The following is a 14996-nucleotide window of genomic DNA, read 5'->3' as shown; positions in this document are numbered from 1 at the left end:
TAAAGTCTGTGCATGCTAAAATCTCTTATCTACATGGTCCTTGCTTATTTAGCTCACATGTGGGAGCTACGTTTAGAGTTTATAGTTTGGGTGTGTCACAGTAGTGCTAATGAGGTGCCAGTGCTTTCTGCTCACATTGTGACATAAATTTCATTGCTCATCAGTGTTTGCAGTGGGAGGCCCAAGGGAAGGCACCTTAGAAAACAGAGGATGCAGTGACACTGCTGACAATGATGTATTTCACTGCAGCATTTATTAGGTTCTTCGAGTAGTTGTAAGCCGGTTCTTGTGGTTTTTGTCTCAGCTCTTAACAGATACAACCATTGGTGGAATTTTGAGTTCTGTGTGTGTTTTTCAGAGTAGAGGAGGGCCAGCTCAGGTGGGATTTGCACTGATGTCAGTCACACATCTGGTTTTGGGAGTCAGCCTCTTGCAAGGAAGGGTTGGAGCTGGCTGGGATCCAGAGCCAGCTGGAGATCTGCCAAAGCTGCTCTTACACTGGTGCCGTGCAGTGGGTTGGGATGGAGTCAGAGGGGGAAGTGAATGGGGAAGGAGAGCGGCCAAGGAAGAGCCCTGAAACTCCTGTGAGAGCAGGTCCAAGCTGAGGACAGAGCCCAGCTCAGCACACAAGCACTGGAACCTCATCCAAACCCACAGTGAATCGTGACTTCATGTAAAAATGCTTTTCATTTACTAACAGTGATAATTGCAAAGTTGGTTTATTGCTTTGCATTGAAATATAAAACAACTCTAATTTTCCATGCTTTCTGACAATACAAAACTATTAAATTTCTTCTGTTAAATGGACCATTTCATTCATGTTTGTCCATTTCTACAAACCATGGAGAAGCAGACAAAATTCTTTGTCTATTCTACAAAACTTTCAACACAAAGAGACTTACTGAATATTATTGATCAGTAATGCTGGCTGGTGTATTTTCCAGGAAACCAGGTTTCACCAATAAAAGACAAGTAAACACAGTTTATTATTTATTTTTGGGGAGCTGATGTCAGTAAAAGGTCCCTTTTCTTTTGATTTCAAATATTCTGTCTGCATCTAATCTTCTTCCAGCACATATACATAAACTGGGAACAGAAAATCCCAGGAGAAAGAATTATTTTTTTAATTCTCACTTTAGCAAAAATATGTAGAAGCCATCTATGCCTACATACATTTCTAAAACTTTCTCCTACATTTAAATCACAATGTTAATATACTCTCAGTGCATGTATATCTCTGAAGGCATGAGTTAAAAGCTCTCAGAAACAATTGAAGTTAATTGGATTGTTCCCATTTGTCTACATTAAATACCCTGCATTTACAGTTCAGTTAATAATCCCTTAGCTAAAGAGCTGGAATGAATCTGTCTAACACTGCCAAACATTATTGAATCCACAATGCTAACAAACTAACTAATTGTACAGGAAAACTGTACATTTTAAATTCTGCCTCCTACTATGGAAATTACTGATTACTGCTGTGGAAGTGAAAATGAGAATGAAGATTGCTTTTGCTTATGGACCCAAAAATCTTTGCTACATCACAGGAACAGGCCAGCACTGTCTGTTACAGGAATAATCTTCACTGCCCTCAGTGGTTTTGGTAGTTTGAGAGTCTAAAGTCCAGTCCTATGCCCGTAGTTGGCTGTGCTTGCTGTAGGCATTCATTGTGCCCTGCAGGATGGAGCTTGGATACTCTGATATTTTATTCACTGACTCTGGTTGACTTGGGAAAGGATCATAAAGGCTGTTTTCTCAAAAAGTCTCAAAAATATTCTTTACAGATTTTTTTTTATATTCTAAATAGAAGATGCCATTGGCCGTTCTAAAGAAACCAACCTCAACAATTAAGGAGTTGACAATTAACTCACTAAAGGGTTCAAGTGGTTATAAAGTAACTGCTGTGTGTGTAGTCCTTGCAAAATGCCCTGTTTAATTTAGCTAGTGATTTTGTTACCAAAAGAACCCATGCATGAAACCTTAGACTATCATTGTAATTTAGTAGTGCATACTTTTTATTTAATTTATCAATATTTGTTAGGCAAAAGTAAGTATATTTTACCCCACTAGTCAGTGTGAAACTCCTGGTAACAGTGCCCCTACTGTGATCCTAAGCAAGCTGACTTCCAGAAGGAAAATAAACAAAAGCAGAAGTGAGAGTACCTTTTGTCCAACGCTGAGAAATGTTATGCCTTTATCTGCTCTGCATTTTGTTGCTTTCCTCCAGAGAGCAGGGTTATTGTCAGTAGATAAAGAATTAGAAATGTCATATTGTCCCAAACCTGTCAGCTCTCACCTAAGTGGCTGTTGTGAAAATGGAAGCAAGGGCTACTCTGACATTTTGCTTTTAAATTTGCTATGCTTTTTGTAAATAATATATTGTACTTCTAGACTTGACATTTTTTAGATCTGTTTCATTTTGATGATCATTTTCTATTCACCAGCTTCTGTGTTAAGATACTCAATTATTAAACATGAAGCATGAAGGCAAAGTTTCTACCAGAAGGGTTTGGAGCCTTCTGTCCATATAGGAGTCGACAGGAACTGTGTAAATAAAACCCAGTAAACCTGGTCCCAAGTATCACTGCCTGTCTGGAGCTCTGCTGGATTAGAAGTGATGTGCTGATTTCCTTTCATGCTCCATTCAGTGTAAGGACTTATTTTCTATTCTTTTGGGAATCCTTAATATAACATGCAGAGCAAGTCAACTGTACTTTCAAAACAGGTACTGTGCTAACACTGAAAACATGTCAAAATGAAAATGATTTTTCTTATGACAAGTATTTGATCCTGCTAATCTTCAAGTGCTGGCTGTGCTGTTCTGGTTTTGTGACTGCTTCATTGCTGAAATGTTTTGAGATCTCCTGCCTAAAATTATGCTCTTCTAAAAATACAGAATGTAAATATGAGAAGATAAGTGGGGCCAAGCACTTTCCTTCTGACAGCCTTTTACATAAATGCTGTCCCCTCAGCTCTCCCATCGTCCATTTCTCAGAGCAATGCACTTTGATTCTGTCAAAAGGTGTGGTAATGAGAGCAGATATAATTATGTTTCTAAAAGCTGGTGACCACAGTCCAAATAAATGGCCTCAGAGGATGCTTTGAAAGCATCAAATAGCAGAGAAACATTTGACTTAAAGTATCTTATATTCTTTCTAAGATCTAAGTTAATGGAAAGACTGTGGTTCTGAATACCAGGTTATTAGCATAGTATTAATTTCTTTAATGTATTTCTGTTCCAGTGTTGCTCAGAGCTTCAAAAGTGTAGGAAGAAATCTCTGTGTTAAAAAAGCACATAGGAAAGCCTGCTTGTCAATGTGTGTACACATATATCTATGTAGCCATATATAACTAAAAGGAAATCCTCCACCTCCACCTTTCGGGAAGAAACTGTGTTGGGTGAATGTTTTTCAAAGCATTTGGACATGACTGCACATGCAGATATAGGAAATATATCAGAAGTGCTATTTCTGCCCTTGAGATCACAGGAGACCAACAAGGAACAGCCCTGTCACTTAGGTACCAGCATCAGCATCAGGCTGGGAAGTTCTGGCCCCTGCTGGAGACAAGCCTTGGCATTTGATAACAGAGGGTGCAGTTCTGCCCAGTTTAACCTGCTGGGAATTACTCAGAATACACGACCTCCACTGTGGTTTCTTGCTATAGAATCAGATTCTCTTTATGCTACTCAAAATGTGGCAAGAAATGCAGTGATTCAGAGCCAGCACAAGGGCATTGAAAGGGTGATCAGTAAGAGCTTTACCTCTGAACTCCCGGCCCCTCTGTCTGCTGAGCATTTGTGAGGACAGACATGGATTACAGTCAGCTGTACAATACAAGTTTCTTCTCCCCTTTTCCACTTTTCTGAAGAACTCCAGCTCTGTGAGGTAGCTGGATTCCTTTTACTGATCGTGGCTCAATCAGAAAATGGAGAAAACGAGACTTGCATATCATCCCTGATGTCTGTGGGTGGTTGCAGGAGTGTGAGTTTCAAGACTGTAAAACGCTGCCCAGGTTGCAGTGAGTTACAAGAGCTCCAAGCATGTGCCTTGAAACCAGATGACAAGAAGTGCATTGGGAAGAGGGGTGGGAGAACTTTTTTCATTCCAAACTCTATATGAAAACATTATGCACAATTAACTTCATTTTCCCTGCAATGTTCAATTACATGGTTACATGAAGACCAATTTTGCTCTGCTATTTGGGTGTTTGAAACTGGGCCTTGGGAGAGCTGGACTGTGTGCTCAGCTGTGCCATAAACAAACCCATGGAGCTGCTGCAACACTAGCCCTGGCAGTTAGCAAAATTAGTGAAGAAAAAAGGTTTTTCCAGCAGCCAGGGCTGTCCCTAGCAAAGGAAATTACTTGTGCAGGAATCTCAAAGGGATCTCACCTGTCGAGACTGCTGTTCTGGGATCTTTTCTTTGCACAGAGAGATTTGGGGACAAGATTAGAAAATTTATTTATCCAGTTGTTGTTTTGGGCTGAGAACAGAAGGCAGCAATGAAATAAGAGTGAAATAATATTTTAATGTTATTTTTGTATATAAGTATATATTTATTTTGTACATATATATTTTTTTATTTTATATATTTCTCATAATGTAGCTTATACCTGCCTTATGCATCTGAATCAAGATAACAGAAATTCCCCCCAAAAGCAGAAAAAAATAGAACAAACCTTATCAGTTCACCTAAATTGATGGTATTTTTTTCAGCTGTGTCTTTGTATGGCCTTATATAAAGGATGCACTCACTGCATCCTGACTTGCAATTATTACAACAATGCTAGAGAGATCTTTAAGAGAAAGTGAAGATTAATATTGATGTGTTGATGGCAGTTGTAAATCTTCCTTTGGGAACCAAAAATTTGGATCTTAAAATTAAAGATCTTTAGTTCTATTGCATGAACTAAATAGGATCAATTTTTATCAGCTTGTAGTCTAAAACAAGTTCATATCTTCTTTAAAATTAGGAAGCAATTTGATTACGAGAGCTGTGGAAAATGAATGCGGAATTTTATTTGTATGTACACAGACTAAGAAGCAATGCATTTATAAAAAGACAGTTTAATTTCATTGCAGAGCTTTGGTAGTGTGTTCAAGAGATTGAAATTCTATTTGTTGATTAGATTTATCCACAGAATAACTGAGGGAAGTTTGAAATTTGGGATGCTCCTGTCTGTTTATCTTTTACTCCTGAGCTGACCTCCTGGCCCAGATGCAAATTGAGCAGTTCTGTTAATGGTAGTGAATCTATCTTAATATTATTAGGTTTAGCCTGTTGACTTCAGAGAACTTACTCAGAGGCTTAAAGTTAAGCATGTCCATAAGTCTTCATTAGGTCTGGATTGTAGTCATTACCTGTAGAGAGGGAGAACTGATTCATGGTCTCAAAGCCCAGGTGGTGGCACAGCCATGCAATGCTGCATCCAATTCCTTACAGCAGTGTGTCACCCTGAGTAGGAGTGTCTGTAAAACAACATGAATTATTAATGCAAACAAAATGGGGAAATCTGTGTGAACTTGTGACATAAGCATGTGAGGCGGCACTGAAGTGGTAAATGCTGGTGTTAAAAATGCCAATATAACAGCTTGCAACTTCCATTTTCCATGGCTCTCACCCACCCATCCCTCAGCTCTGGAGCACTCCAGCTGCAGTGTTCCTGGCCAGAGGCATGGGCTTTGCTTCTCTGTGCCAACCTAGGCCAGCAGAGTCTTGGTCCCTTTGAAACATTCCTTTTCTCATGTCTAGTTCTGGTGGGTGGGACACCCACTCCTTTATCCTGAGTGTCTGCTCCATTCCTCACTTCCACTGGGATAAAAAAGTGAATAAATGTCCCACCTGTTTCCCCTCTTTGGCATTTTTTTCTACCGGCTAGAGCCAAAGCTGGAGTGTCTCAGAAATTGGGATGTGTAGAATAACTCCCAGGGTTTTGGCTCTTCCATGGAATAGTCTCCTGTCCTAGAAGTCTCCCATAGAATTCTCACTGGGGCTAGATGCACCCTGTACCTGAGCAGTGTGTTCCCCCCAAGCCTGGCAGGATCACCCAGGGTATCCCCAGGGCTGGCCTTGTCCCCTGGGTGGGTGGGGACACCTCACCCTCCCACCTGTGCTTATCCTGCTCTCCCTGGGACGCTGCATGGCCCCATGCAAGGCACATCATGGAACCAACGCCCCCTGGAAATGGAACTGGATTTATGGAGTGACCCATCTTGAAGGGAATGGGATTTACCAAGGGCCTGTTCTCAGGACATGTGAACATAAAGTGCCTGAGCCTCTGAGAATACAGAGAATTTCAGGCTGCATCTAAAACGGGAAGCAGAAGTGAAACTCTCCCTATGTTCCCAGATTCTAATCTTATTTAAATTCACACATATCTAGCATGCAGTAATGAAACTCCTTCAGATTTAAGGGAAATCAAGATCCAGCCAGTGTGATTAATCTTGTGAATAAAAAGGTTTGGGATTAGATATTCTTTCTGTGTGACACTTCAGCAATATGCTGTTATAAAAGGCACAGCAGGAGTTAGTCTTGAAGTGTCAGAATAGCTTCTTTAGTGACAAAGCATTTATACATGTAAATTTTCAAAGAAAGTTGGCAACCCTTTTGTGGGTTCAATTTGTACCTGTCACTCACTTGCAGATGCAAATTTGAGTTACTTGCAGCTCTAATTACAGAGCTTGATTGTCATCACAAATCAGGTAGTGAGATGTGAAACTACTGAGGTTTGTGCCATCATTTGTTGTTAAAACATGAATGCAAATGTTGCTATCAAAAAGCAAAGTCGGCCAGGGCTTTGCCCTGCTGATAAGTATGAATATTACAAATAAGTGCAATATGGAAATAAAAGGAATTTAATGAGTTGGAGGGGTGTGCGAATAACAGGGAAAGCAGTGAGTGTGTGATGAAATCAGGACAGTAAAAAGGGAAATAAAAAAGAAATAGAAAGATTGTTTTGTCTGTTGCAGCAAAGCACAACAAAAGAAGGAGATTTTTTTCATTTAAGTGTTTCTTAGACCCAGCTGCCTTTTGTACCTCCCCAATTTATCTTCTCTAAGGAATCCTAGTTCTTTTATTTTTGCTGAGAGCTTTCTAATTTTCAAGTGAAAGAAGATGACTTCATAAAATTATTCATCAGATAACTATTGTGCTGTAACTTTCTCTTCTGCCATTACATATATGCATCGATAGATAGAGTTGTATTTCAATCTCAACATATAAAAATTTGATTTTTCTTCACAGAAAATGTTGAGGTGTGAAGATTGTTAATTATAACCTGTCATTAATTTCTTTGAAATTAAAAACTGGATATAGGTGCAACATGTTATTGTGCCTCAGTTAACATCTGCTAGACAGTGATAATTCAATACAAGTTTGTGGGTTTATTTAGTTGGAGAATCTATTGGACAAAAATGATGGTAGAAACAACAAAGAATTGATTATTTTATATTTGGAACCAAGGTAGAGTCTAAAAAGATGAGGTAATTTCACTTCACTGATTTTCAGTGCTTAATTAGGAACTGGGCTAATGAAGAAGAAATAGCAGTAGCTGGTTGGGGGCGCTCAGATAAGTTTGAAGATAAATGTGTAATATCACATTCCACGGTGTCCCAACCCACCTGGTGAATTTTTCTACAAGCATCATTTCAGCAGTCAGCCTCAGTCTTGTCTCTCCCCCTTTCCATCCAGCAGAGACACCTTACCTCAAAGAATAATTATTGCTATGGTGATTTCTAAATTACTGGATCCATGGAGCCTACTTAACCTGATGTAAAAGGTCCTTTTTTCTTCCCCACTTTCCTCATTACTGCAGGAGAACATTTTGGCCCGAACAATGGCTGTATACATCAGCCCTGATTTATTAAGTTTAGAGGATTTGCACTGTTGTTTTACAAAACGGTGTCAACTTGCAGCATGACTCTGTTTGATGATGAATAGCTTTCCCAGGCCAAAGAGCTAATGACATCCAGAGCTTCCCTGCCTCCCGCACTCCCGCGGCACGAAAGGCCACGGATAATTTCTGCCGAATCAAGCCCATAAAGAGAGAATTTATAATCAGCTTTAACGTATTTGGGAGCTAAAGTACCTTAGTCCTTCATCAAAGGGAATGATAAAAACCAGAATTAATATGGCTGGATTTAATTATTTCTGAGAGCGTAATTACTCTTGAGCTAACTGGACAGGAGGTGTGTTATTTCTCTTACTTTGAGCGGAGGAAAGGCATTTACAAATCACCATCAAGATCTAAAAATGCATCATGTTAGTGCCTCAGCGTTGATTGCAATACAAACAGAATAAATATTTGAATAATAATTTAAATAATGCAAGAACTATTTTTAAATTAAGTGAGTATAGGCTTCGTTCCTCCTGCACACAAAGTTTCTTCAGCTTTTGTAGCAAGACTATTCCTTGCCTTTAGGAAACATAAAATGCAGTAATCACTTTCCCCCCTTTTTAAAGTGACTTAGGGGTCTAATTTCCCATTAGCATTAATGAGAGTTATGGGTAGGCACCAAAATGAGACTAAACCTTAGAGAGCCTTTTGATAAGTAAATCATCTTTGCATCAGCATTTTAGAGGCTTTAGTATCCTCTTTTTCCTCCATTAGTTATGGTACCTGATTACTTTGTTGATATTTAATATTTATTACATCAACTTCAGCTAAAATTTAGGCTGGCATAGTAAGGCAGCATTAGCTGTTTTAAGGCTTGTGAGTCAAACATAGTAAAATCCTTTTTTTTTTAAATGGATGCCCATTTTTGAAAGTGAAATGCTCAAAAAGTAAAATTAATTGGGCCTTCACAAAAGGTGAAGAGAAGGCTGGAGTACAGCAACAGTGAAAAGTAACTGAGGACAAAAGACTTCTGGCAATTATAGTTTTGTAAAATATTCCTTTTTGTTTCACAGGCTCATAGTCCCTTGTGTCTTAGTATCAATATTCTTAAAATTAGTTTCTGTTACCTGAAAAGAATATTAAAATGATGGAAGAACCCTAAAATATCATATATTGAATGAAAAGTCAGTGCTAAAGAAATAAACCTAGTTGGGGGATACATTTAATTTACAAAATCATAAGCTATCTGTAGAATATTAATTGAAAGCTGCAGGAAATATCTAAAAATTATACACCTACTAAGCAATTTTAGTTCTGATTTATTTTTACTTAAAAAGGCTATTGCTGCTACATTTTGTAGGTTCTTGCCATAAGATTTTATTCTGTTTATCTGCTTGTGATTTCAGAGTGTTTTCCTGTGTGAGGACTCAAAACATCAATCTTTCTTTATGATCATCCAGACACCGCGAGGCTGTTAGTCAGAGTAATCAGTTATCTGGAGAATCAGAAGTAAAGCCATTTCTCACTGATTTTAGAATGAGAGTTATTGCTGAAAGGGGTGGAATTCTAATCCAGAGCTTCTCTTAATACCACTTTCATGACTTCAGAAAGTGTCTGCAGCCTCTGAACGTGGAGCAGGCAGCGCAGATCATAACAGGGCTCTGCCTCCTCCCAGAGGCTGAACCCCTTGATTTTGCCCTTTTAGACAGCCCTGTGCACAGTGGGTCTTGAGCTGATGCTTCTTTTAGGGATTGCCCAGCAATTAAAAAAAATATAAATTAATCTTCGCAGCACCTCTTTGTGTTCAGATAAAATGTGAGGAGGTTCACACCTGCTACATGAGGGCCAAACTCTGCTTTGGTTTCTTGGACTCAGAGCATTTATAGTTCCAGGGAGCAGAAAACCTCTCTGAAGATGCAATAGATTATATTTGCAGGCCAGAGTGAACTTGTGGAAGAAATAATCTCTCATCTGTTTCCCAGGCACTGTGAGTGGTGCCTGGTGGCTCTGCCACGTGTCTCCACAGGGATGAGTCCTCCTGCTCGGGGGATGTGGGGAGCGGAGCCCTTGGATTGTGAAACAGAGCTCTGGCTGTATTAAAAAACATGTTTAATTTATGACAGCTTAAAAATAGGTCAGCCCCTTTGCAAAAAGGAATTGTCAAGCACTGGAACAGGCTGCCCAGGGAAGTGGTTGAGTCACCATCCCTGGAGGTATTTAAAAGATGTGTGACTGTGGCTCCTGGGGACATGGCTTGGTGGCTGCCTTGGCAGAGCTGGGTTAATGCCTGAGCTGGATCTTAAGGGTCTTTTCCAACCTTAAAAATTCTATGATTTTAAAAAATGGTCTAATTTTTATTTTTTTTTTAGTGTTTTTCAGAGAATTTCAGAACTGCATAAACATGATAAATATCCAGGTCATTTTTAAAGCTAGCCCCAGTCATGCTTTACCATATTATAAAATCAGAAATGGTATGAGACCAGACCTTTACATTGAGATGGTTGATGCACTTTGTAATTGAAGTTGAGATCTGGAACCATGATCTACACAAAATACCTGCCAAAAGCCAGCTATTAAAAAAAAATGTAACATACACAATCTTGGTTTCATCTAGAAAATAAATTGCCCATCTCTCTTCAAGTTGTTTGGAGAAATGTGTGTTGTTCAGCTTTCCAGATGCCACTTTGTACCTTTCTGGTGACTTCTAAAATTCAAAATATAAGAAGCTACTAAGAAAACGTGTGTGTGTGTATAAATGCATATATTCTTGCCTGTGTCTGCATCTCCATTCTTAAGTACACAGCTCTTACCATTCTTAAATTAACCCTTCCTGTTCTCTATGCTGAAAACCCATCATGAAAATATTGTCATTCATTGCATGGAGTTTTTATTCTTCTGATTTTATTCTTTTAGAAGTAAAGTTGGTATGGTATGAAAATGCTGGGCAGAGAGATATTTGAATGTGTGTGTTTGGATCAGGGCACTATCCAGATACCAAATATTGCAAAGATTATACCCGGGGCTTTTAGGAGGAAAAACCTGCATCACCAAGGCTTTCAACTGAAGAGAGCGATTGTTACAGGTGTGATTATAAAAATGCTTGTGTTTTCTTTATGATGTGTAATTCTAGTGTTCTGTATTTAGAATGAGTTAAAAACTATACTTCTGACTGATGCAGGAATTAAGGTATTGAGCTTTGGCGTTCAATAATACAGTCCAGTTCCTACATTCACAGTTAAAGTCTCATGGTACTTCATGGTTTTTTTTCTGTTTCTTAAACCCATGCACCTGGTAAAAGCATTTTATGATTTTTTTTTTTAAAAATGCATCACTCAAGTACATGGTATTTTGCCTATAAAAGACAAGTTTAATGCTGAATGACTAATATCCTGTAAAATAACAGAGAGCTTTTTAAATACAAATGTTTTAATACTCCACAGTGCATAGATTTAATGCATGTCTCTTGCCTACATCTACTGCAAATATCAACACATACTGTTCATCTCTTTTTTTGTTGTTGTTTTTGTCTATTGCTATTTTATGCATGAGGAAGTTCTTGTTTTCTACTCTGTGCTTGGCTGGCTTTTTCTTTTTTTGTTACTTAGCCCTGTGTTTCTACTGATTGCTTTTTCGCATGCAAATTACAGAATGTCATGGAAATGAGAGAGCTCTGAAAAAAAAAAAGGAAAGATAATGCTGAGTTCCAACTGTCTTTTGTTTGTGCGTAAGTGTGTAAAATATATGACATGGAAATATTTTCAGAATGGCCTTTGACTTTCCTTCTGGTGTATATTTTTATTTCTCAGTAAAAGAGTGGGTGTTTTTCCCATTGGAAAACATGATAAATCTATAAATACTTGTCAATAATACAGGTGTTGGGCATAAAGGAATTTTGTCTCATCATCCTTTCATGGAGATAAGGAATTGTGAATGTGAGTGCTTTGCCCAAGCTAAAATTTCAATTCAATACAACTTTTTTGCATGAAACTAACTCTGGCCCATTGAAATCAATGGCAAAAGTCATTGTCTTCAATTGGTCTGGGATTTCACTCTTGTTTCTGGTTTACATATGGATTTTCATGTTTCTTTACAAATATCTCAGCAGGTAGTCAAAGGTTTCAAGGATATCTACAGTTCTATTTAAAAGAGAATGTGATGAATGTGTCAAAAAACCCCAAAATTAAACCTGTGCTTATCTTTATATAAAGCATGAGCTGAAATGGTTGAATTTAGAAATGTGAATTAGCATTTGACAGAAAATATTGTTTTAACCAACTGTCAAGCCTTTTATTAACCACCTTATTGCATCAAGTGCAAGAGGCAATTTGGCAGTTCTTGTCTCCACTATTCCTAATAACAGCAACAGGAAAAAACAATTAAATGAAGTGGATAACTACGGTCTATGGCGGGGTATGCTTTTAGTAAACAAGCTTTAATTCTTCATTTAAAAACAATAAAGCACTGGGCACTCTCTGCTTCTTGTGCTGGATGTTTCTAATAGCCATACCCCCGAGGGAAGGTTTTGCTGTAATGTTTGAAAAACTTAATGAAAAATGGGTCGTTATAAACTAAGATTTCCCTCCCTGAAAATGTTTTTCTTGAGACGTCCGTGGGAATTTAATATTCACTGTTTTTTTTCCTCAGTCTTGTATATTCTTGAATTGTCTTTTTTCCTCCATTTTCTCCGTTCTTAATCCTAGGTCCCCTTACAAAGAAACAGACAGATGATTTAGGTGATAATGACGGTGCTGAAGATGAAGGTATTTTTTGCCGCCAAACTGATTTGCATGACAAGGATCCCTGAAAATCTTTTTTCTCCCCTCTTTTTTTGACTTCTTGTCTTCTTTTGAAGAGTTTTTTTGTTTTTTTAATTCCCATTTTTGATGTGTTTTGTCTTCTTGCTTGTTGTTATACATATATATTTTTAATTTTTTAAAAGAAAGAATGTTGTTAAGTTCTACGTTTTGATACAAAACAGTAACAATATTTAAAAAGGAGGGTTTTTGTTTTCTTGAAATGGACTTTTGATATGTTGCATCCCACCTTTTGACTGAATTTTGTCCATACTATTTAAACTAACACTCTTTTAAAGTTTCTCTGTACACCTTTTTGCATGTTTTCTAACCCTATGTATTTCACCAAGTACAAAGATGTTTCTTTTTTTTTCACTGACTGATCTCAGTTTGATAAACATAGAAAATATTGTGTTTATAAAAGGAAAAAATTCAGAACTTTCTTTAAAAGTGTCTCTTAAGCAACAGAACTTCCCCAAATGCCAACCCATCTGCATTTAGGCTGCAATGAAAAATATTTAATATTAAAGGCCACCCCACCTCCCTCCAGAAGGGAGGCAGCATTGCCTGTTGGTGAAGCTCTGTGGAGCTAAACTAAAACTAAAAATCCTTGTCTCTTCTGTTTTCTGCAAGCATACAAAGATGCTGATCTACTTGAGCTGACCCTCAGAAAACCCTATTACCAAGTAAAATCAAAAGTTTGAAATGTCAAGCATATTATTCTGTTCATAAATTATGTCTGTTGATCATGAAGCTATGCAGATTTGATATTTTTTCAGGGCTATGAAAATGGTAACAAGGGGCTCTTTTCCTGAGCGGTCTCATCCCTTCAGGTAGATGTGCTTCAGAGTTCTGAATCTTAAACACACACTTTGTATGGTTTACGGTCAATGAGTGAAACAAATTACCATATGGGACTGGTAGAGTTGCTGCTTGCTTCTCTCTTAATATTTGGGGTGGCAGGGGGAAGTTGGCCAGATGAAACTTCACAGGTAGGCTGAAAGGATCTTTACTAAGAAATTTTTCATCACAGATAACATCAACTACTTAACTTAGAAGCACAGAGTCTTTCCAGAAAAGATTAAGGAAGGCAAATTTGAGCATTTAACTTCTTACCCAATAATTGAACGCAGATTTTGTCACCATTTTATGACTGATTTATGATCCTCTACTGGATCTGTACGTTAAGCATACGAATGAAAGCCCACCAGCTGGGCCAAAATTTGCAAGATTTGATGGTTTTGATAAATTGGAAATCTCCTTTGAAAGCTCTCCTGTGGTGTTTTAAGCCAGCAGGCAGCTAAACAGCACAGAGCCAGTCACTCCTCCCTGGGGGAGAGAATTGGGGTAGGAAATATAAAAGTAAAATTATTAATTGAGATAAAGACAGTTTAATAGGACAGAAATGAAATGAAATAATAGCAATAGTCATGATAAAACAATGAGGATATGCCCAACATGTGGTGCACAGAGCACTTGCTCACAGCCCCTGGCTCAGATGCTCAGCAGCTCCTGAGCAGTGACCCCCAGCCAGCTCCCCCCAGGTGACGTGCTGAGCATGAGGCCACAGGATATGGAATATCTGGAATTTCCCTTTGGCCTGTTGGGCTCAGCTGTCCTGGCTCTGTCCCCTCCTCACCTCTCATGCCCCCCCAGCTTATTTGCTGAGGAGCTGAAAAGTCCTTGCCTTAGTGTGAGCACTGCTCAGCAACCACTGAATATCAACATTATTCTCACCCTGAGTGCACAAATTAACCCTATCCCAGCTGAAATCAGGCCACACACTATTCAGAGCTAATTACAACAATTCAGATCCTCCTGGCTTTATGAAGTCAGGACATTTGTACACAAATCCATGACAAATCCAGAATGTTGCAAGGGACATTCTTATGAAATCTCAAAAATCTGGGATAGTGAATTAGCCATTACAAGAATGACTCTGTCTTAACAATATGTTTTAAGAAACCATTTGAAATTTAGGCTATTCACCCAGTGGGCCTTAATAGCTCTCCTAAATTGCTGTATAATTGCCAAGACAGATGCTAATAACATCAGGTTTGGGGAGTCCTTCTCTGCTTAGAAGAGGCTCCTCAGTTTACTGAAATTCAGCAGAGAGTGGTTGCTGTCAGCAAGTGCTGTAGTACAGATGAGAGGAGGGATCTCAGTCTGCTGAGAACAAGTGTCCATGTCAGGGAAAACCTGTCTCCTGCTCTGACAATTGCAGGAGGGAGAAGAAGGGCTGTGAGAACACAGCACTCAAACTAGAGGGGAAGGAGCACATTTACAACACTAATAAATCTCTGTAATTTATAGGACTGGGATTAATTTTCTCTGGCGTACAAGTGACAGTTTTGTTCTCCTTTCTGTG

At 38.5% G+C, this 14996-nt stretch overlaps 1 protein-coding gene across 10 annotated transcripts in view; it reads left to right on the top strand.

The window, feature by feature from the left end:
* The window catches only part of NLGN1 (neuroligin 1), a 426523-nt gene that overhangs the window by 212846 nt on the left and 198681 nt on the right, over positions 1 to 14996 (top strand). For 7 of the 10 annotated variants that reach the window (XM_071438049.1, XM_071438047.1, XM_071438048.1 and 4 more), the window contains one exon: positions 12536 to 12595. The exons of the other annotated variants lie outside the window; for them this stretch is intronic. In XM_071438049.1, coding sequence (XP_071294150.1) covers positions 12536 to 12595 — 60 coding nt within the window. The remainder of the gene's footprint in view (positions 1 to 12535; positions 12596 to 14996) is intronic. 10 annotated transcript variants of the gene reach the window in all.

Source organism: Agelaius tricolor, unplaced genomic scaffold, assembly GCF_023055355.1.
Source record: "Agelaius tricolor isolate 1412-34295 unplaced genomic scaffold, bAgeTri1.0.p SCAF_12, whole genome shotgun sequence".
In the NCBI taxonomy this organism is placed as follows: Eukaryota; Metazoa; Chordata; class Aves; order Passeriformes; family Icteridae; genus Agelaius; species Agelaius tricolor.
The sequence above is the reverse complement of the archived record's forward strand: the minus strand, read 5'-3'. Positions and strand labels throughout refer to the sequence as shown.